At 46.8% G+C, this 6,822-nt stretch overlaps 1 protein-coding gene across 1 annotated transcript in view; it reads left to right on the top strand.

The window, feature by feature from the left end:
• The first annotated feature begins 255 nt into the window (after nt 1–255).
• The window catches only part of LOC311606914 (uncharacterized protein), a 29,258-nt gene continuing 22,691 nt past the window's right edge, over nt 256–6,822 (top strand). The window contains exons 1-2 of the mRNA XM_084798303.1: nt 256–339; nt 6,553–6,683. Coding sequence (XP_084654429.1) covers nt 6,568–6,683 — 116 coding nt within the window. The 5' untranslated portion in view covers nt 256–339; nt 6,553–6,567. The remainder of the gene's footprint in view (nt 340–6,552; nt 6,684–6,822) is intronic.

Here is a 6,822-nt window from a genome sequence, read left to right as displayed (position 1 = left end):
CTCTGTGAGTTCGAGGCCAGCGTGGTCTACAAAGCAAGTCTAGGACAGCCAAGGCTAAAAGGATGTTGAGTTTCTTCTCTATCCCCCTACCCCCAACGCATCCCCCACGGGACTGTAGATATGTACCGCCTGGCCTTGAGTTTCTTTTCATTTATTCCCTATGATTCAGTCTTTCACTTCCCTGAGCAGAATCAAGCTATGTTTGAGCGTAGGAGTCCAAGTTTTTTATTCATTCATTTTTATTTTATGTGTATGTGTGAGTACCCGTACGCATGCGCACCATGTACTTGCAGTGCCCGTGGAGGCCAGAAGAGGGCATCAGATCCCCTGGAACTAGAGGTAGGTAGTTGTGCCCTAGGAACGGAACCTGGGTCCTCTGCTAGGGTAACAGGTGCTGTTGACGGCTAAGCACCTCCAGGCCTCTTGAGGCTTGTTTTTCATGGCGTGCTTCTGGGATTTTACTGCCTGCTCCTAGAATATCCAGATCCTCTGTGTCAGTGAGCACAGGCATTGTGCTTTCTTCGCTTTGTGTCTAATTGAATGTTCTAGCCACTGCCTGAGTCGGTTTCTCTTGCTGTGATCAACCCCAAGACCAAAACAACATGGGGAGGAAAAGGTTTGTTTTACTTTACAACCTTCAGGTCACACTCCACTGCTGAGGGAAGTCAGGGCAGAAACTCAAACAGGCCAGTCAGTCACCTGGAGGCCAGAGCCGATGCTGAGGCCCCGGAGAAACAACACTGTCTATGGCCTTGCTTTCTTAAATTGTCGCTCCCTGGACCACCAGGCCTAAGGTGGCACCTCTCACAGTGAACCGGGCTCTCCTACACCAACCACAGTCAACTGGGCCCTCCCACACCAACCACGGTCAACTGGGCCTTCCCACACCAACCATGGTCAACTGGGCCCTCCCACACCAATCACCGTGAAACAGACCCTCCTGCATTGATGTGGACCAAGAGAATGCTCTACAGCTTTGCCCACAGGTTGACCTGGCGGGGGCATTTTCCCAATTGAGGTTTCTCTCTTCCAAAATGACTTTAGCTTGTGCCAGGGTGACGTAAAGCCAGCCAGCACAGACACCGCGGAGCAGGAGCAGGACAGTGGTAACAGCCTACATGTTAGTTACGAAGTACCAACCCTTGCTCTGATCTGTGCTCTTTTCTCCAGCCTCTTAATCTCTCACTCAGCTGCTCACAGCGTTATCCTAAGTGTGCCAACTGCTCTCTGCTAGGCCCCGCATAGGTGGACTTCATAGCACAGAGTGAGTCGTGGCGCGAACAAACATATAGTGCAATGGGGGTGGGCTGTGTGCCCCAAGCACGGCCTAAGTGAAGGTGATGAGAAGCCAGCGGGAGGAGAAAGGATTCCTCCTAGAAAGACTGAGAACTGTTTGAGCAGATCGCAGGTGGCTGAGGACTCAGCTTCTTCACTCAGTACTTTACAGGGGCCGGGAAGGTGCCTCAGCATTCAGAGCGTGGCTGCTCTTCCAGAGGACTCAGGCTCAATTCCCAGCACCCACATGGTGACCCACCACTGTAACTCCAGTCCCGGGGGGGCAAGGGGGGGGAGTCCGACACCTTCCTCTGGCTCCTGAGAGCACTGTGTGCACGCGATGAGGCGCAGACCCACATTCAGGCAAAACACCCATGTACATAAAGATAACTGAATCTCAAAAAACAAAACAAAACAAAACAAAAAAAACCCAAAAACTGGTCTTGGGGGAAGCTCAGAAGCTCATTGCATTTCCTTCTGTCGCTTCTCTCCCTCCCCAGCTACGCTGAGAGTGCCCTGAAGCTGAAGGACCTTATTTTCCAGGGCAACGGTCCAGGCCCCAGACTCCTTCTGGTCTCTTATGTAACTCACCTGCTCTGTGTCCCTACCTATGCCATCTGCAGCTGGTTGATGTGGGAAATTACCCGTGCTGTGTGTTATTGGGAATCACTTTTTCTGAGACAGGGTTTGTCTGTCTAACCTGGGGCTGTCCTGGACTCAAGTTGTAGACCAGGCTGGCCTCACACTCACAGAGATCCACCTGCCTCTGCCTCCCTGCTACTGTAATTAAAGGCATGCGCCAACGGGCCTGGCCAGAACCTTTTTTTTTTTTTTTTTAAACTAACATCTTGCTATGTAACCCAAGCTAACACTGAACTTACTATGTGGGCCAGGTTGGCCATGGATTCAGGAACCTACTGTCTCAATCTCCTGAAGCCAGACATTACAGATGTGTACTGTCATGCTTGGCTTCTGCAGTTATTTAGGCTTATAATATGCATGTCTTAGGAGAGACTTCAATGCAGGCTTCTGGAAGACAGACTTACACAAAGCACTTTTTTTTTTGTTTGTTTGTTCCCCCCTCCCCCCCACGACAGAGTCTCTCAGTGTTAGCCTTGGCTGTCCTGGACTCGCTTTGCAGACCAGGCTGGCCTTGAACTCACAGCGATCCACCTGCCTCTGCCTCCCGAGTGCTGGGATTAAAGGTGTGCGCCACCATGCCCAGCTTCACAAAGCACGTTTTAACAAACGTAAAAAGGTAAAAAGTTCTACTATCAGATCACAGTGGAACAAAACTAGAAATCAATAGCGAGAGAAATTACGGTAACTATTATGACAGGGTTAATACATAGAATATATATAAAGTATAAAATAGTCCCCTCAAATCAGCCAGCCAGCAAACTGGTGAATGAATTAGCAGACAGTTCTTAAAAGAAAAGAAAAAAAAAAAAAAAAAGAAATGGCCAAAAAATATGTGAAAAAATATTTAACGTACAGAGAAGTCAGGGAAAGGTAAATCAAAACTACACCGAGACTTCATCTCACCCCAGTCAGAATAGCTAGCAACAAAAACAAAAAATAAATGACAATAGATTACTGGCAAGGATACAGAGAGAAGAAATCTTTCATGCTTCTGATGGGAATGTGAGCAGCCACCATAGAGGTCAGTGTGGAGGTCCCCCCAAACTAACCATAGAGCCATCACGTGATCCAGCTGTGTCTTTCCTACCCAAAGGAATCTAAGAGAGCATGACACAGAGACAGCTGCACACCCATGGTCACCATGGGCCTGCTCACGGCAGCGGAAATGCAGAACCAGATTTAATATATATATGTGTGTGTGTGTATACATATACATACATACATATATAGTGATGAAAGTCAAAGGGGAACTATGCAAGAGAGGAAGGTTCTAAAGGAAACTGGGAGTGGGTGACAAGGGAGAAACAATGCAGGCAAATGTGAGCAAAGTACAGTGATGGACCTGTGTGAAAATGTCACAACAAAACATGGTATTTTGTACACTAACAAAAATTTAATAATTAAAAAAAAAGTAGATAGGCTTAAAATCAGAATGACCACGGATTACTGTTTGTTCATTGGATGGGAGGTCTTGTTCAAGATCCAAAACTTCCCATTTTTTTCTTCTGTAAAATAGAAACAGTAGTGAATTTTATTACTGTGAAAATTAATTAAGAGTGCATGAGAGGAGTGGGGCCAGGCATAATGAGGATTAACTAACATCTGATATACACACTCTGCCTGGCTAGTTTTATGCCATTTGGACACATTTTGACAAGCTGGAGTCATCTGAGAGGAAGGCACCTCAGTTAAGAAAATGCTTCCAGAGCTAGGCGTGGTAGGACATGCCTGTAACCCCAGCACTTGGGAAGCAGAGGCAGGCAGATCTCTGTGAGTTCGAGGCCAGCCTGGTCTACAGAGTGAGTCCAGGACAGCCAGCGCTACACAGAGAAACCCTGTCTCGAAAAACAAAAAGACAAAACAAAACAAAATAAAACAAAACAAAACAATTGCTTCCATAAGATTGGGCTGTAGGAAAGCCTTGTAGGGCATTTTCTTTCTTTCTTTTTAAAGAATTAATTAATAGGGCATTTTCTTAATTAATAATTGATGGGGGAGGGCCAGCCCATCGTGGATGGTGCCATCCCTGGGCTGGTGGTCCTGGGTTCTATAAGAAAGCAGGTTGAGCAAGGCATGAGGAACAAGCCAGTAAGCAGCATCCCTCCGTGGCCTCTGCATCACCTCCTGCCTCCTCCAGCTCCCTGCCTTGTTTGAGGTTCCTGTCCTTTCTTCTTTTACTGAACGACCACAGTGTGGAAGCATAAGCCAAACAAACACTTTCCTCCCCAAGTTGCTTTGGCTGTGGTTTTTCATCACAGTAATAATAAGCCTAAGACACACTGTATGTAATATGAATATATAATATATAAATATAGATACATAATATATACATACAGAAGCATACATATAAAATATACATAAAACTATGCAATATTTGCACATGCATATGCATAGTGTATGGAATTTGAGACTTCAAATGGGAAAAAAAAAGCACCTAAAAAACCTATCACGTAATAATGTATTTTCCTAAACTTATGATGTATTAGCATTAAAATGAGGGACTATCTAGAGACATTAACCAGAGGGCAGTATTCCTAAGGGGACTAGCATTTATTTATTTGTTTGTTGTTTAGAGTAGAATCAGTAAAAAGAAGGATGTAGGATGATAGATGATGGAGAAATTTTAATTTTTTTTCTTGTAAGAATCTCTCAGTTTAAGTCTGGTCTCAAACTCTTGGCCTTACAATGCTCCTGCCTCAGTCTCCCAACCTCAGGGAGTACAGGTGCACACTGCTGTAACCAGGCAAAAGAAATTTTTTTTTTTTGAGACAAGGTTTCTCTATGTAGTCCTGGCTGGCCTGGTACTCACAGAGATCCTTCTGCCTCTGCCTCCCGAGTGCTGGGATTAACGGTGTGTATCACCACACCTGGCCTGAAGGAGACACCATTAAGGGGGTGTTTTGGTGGTAGTGATCTGTTCATATTCTGGGAGGTAAGCAAGCACTCGCTGATGAATATGGATGGAGGTGTTTCTTGGGACTTTAAGGAGGTCGCAGAGGGGCAACTAGGTTACCGGGGGAGCATTTTGCAAGAGTCTTGTCTTTTTCTCTTATGTTCCCAGAGAGGCCGTTGCTCTCTTCCTGACCGGGAATTTCCTTCGCTCAGTAGGACCTGGAACGCACAAGTACTGTGGTGCCACGGGCGCTGCCGGGGCAGGTGCCTCCTGCAGGTGGCCTGGCATCTTATCTTTTCTACTCTCAGCCCCTTCCTGCCTTTCCTGGCTTACCTCACAGCAGGAACAACCCCAGGCCAAACATTAACAGTGGAGCCATAAAGCCACGTGAAGCTCAGATGGCTCCCAGTGGCCTGGACTCTCTGTGCCCTGTTATCGGGAAACGCTGCCTCGCCACCCTGTGGGTGGAGGAGGAGGAGGAGGCGTGGCTGTGATGACTAGGCGCCCCGCACTTCAGCCTCCCGACTGCCACCCTAAGACCTGGCAGAGGGTACCACTGTCATCTGATACCTAGGGCTTGGAGCGCCTGTAGCAATATCTTACTGTATTAAAAGCGATGTCCAGATGGTATGTGAGTGGGAACTCTTGTGGGCTCTATGTAAATGTGTTTTCAGAGCTTACAGATACACGCGTTGTGTTGAAAACCTGCTTGCCTTTCAAGTACCCTGGTGTGTGTGCGCATCAATCTATTGTGTCTCTTTCATCCTTAGAGCCTTGTACGGCACCTACTGATAGCAGCACATCTTTGTTTAACTAAGTGAATACAGAATATGTAACATCTTCACATGTGCACATTTTCAGCGTGTGGGTACCTGCAGATAAACACGCCTGTGTGTATTGTTTCTATATTGCACTCACACGCGGCCAAAACACAATAGCAGACAAACATCTGTCTGCCTACACTCGCACCCTGTAGTCATGTGCATATTAGTAAGCATGTAAACATACAGATTGCTGGAGGACCCTACTTACATGGTGTAGGTGGCGTCTGTGATGACAGAATGTGGTTCCATGCATGATGAACAGGTTGATAACTTCCCGGAAAGGCCACCTTTCACATGTGCCCTGGGATGCTTGTGTACATTTTCAGTTATGACTGCTTGTGTTTCCTCCATGATCTTTTAAATAGACTTGGGGGGGGGGGCTGGAGAGATGGCTCAGTGGTTAAGAGCACTGTCTGTTCTTCCAAAGGACCTGGGTTCAATTCCCAGCACCCACATGGCAGCTCACACCAGTCTGTAACTCCAGTACCAAGGGATCTGACACATTCATACTAATTCACATTAAAAAAAAAATAAATAAGAGGCAGGTGGATCTCTGTGAGTTCGAGGCCAGCCTGGTCTACAAAGTGAGTCCAGGACAGCCAAGGCTGTTACACAGAGAAACCCTCTGTCTCGAAAAAAACCAAAACCAAAACAAAACAAATTAATAAACAGACTTAGTATATTAAATGCATATGAGTGTTTTGCCTGCATCTATATGTATGCATACCATGTACATGCCTGGGGCCAGAGGAGGTCAGATGGGCCATCTGATTTCCTGGAAACTGTTGTGAGCTGCCAGCAAGTGCTGGGAATTGAACCTAGTGCCTCTGAAAAAGCAGCCAGTGTTCTTAACTGTTGAGCTGCCTCTCAGTCCCTCTCCATTGTCCTCGTAAAGCACTGGAGACTTTACATCCACAGAGGCAGCAAGATTGCATGCACGCAGACAACATGAGGAGGGATGAAAGTGGCCGCTGCAAACCAAGGAAGGAGCCTGAAGGAGAAGCCAAACCTGATGACACCTTCAGCTTGGACCTTCAGCTCCTAGAACTGTGAGAAAATACATCTTGTTGTCTAATCCGTCTCACCCGTGCCTCTCTCTCCCCCTCCTAGGCAGGGTTTCTCTGTGTAGCTTTGGCTGTTCTGGAACTTGCTCTGTAGACCGGGCTGGCATCAAACTCAGAGGGTCCT

This window comes from Acomys minous (assembly GCF_964271855.1).
Source record: "Acomys minous genome assembly, chromosome: 10".
Lineage (NCBI taxonomy): Eukaryota > Metazoa > Chordata > Mammalia > Rodentia > Muridae > Acomys > Acomys minous.
The sequence above is the reverse complement of the archived record's forward strand: the minus strand, read 5'-3'. Positions and strand labels throughout refer to the sequence as shown.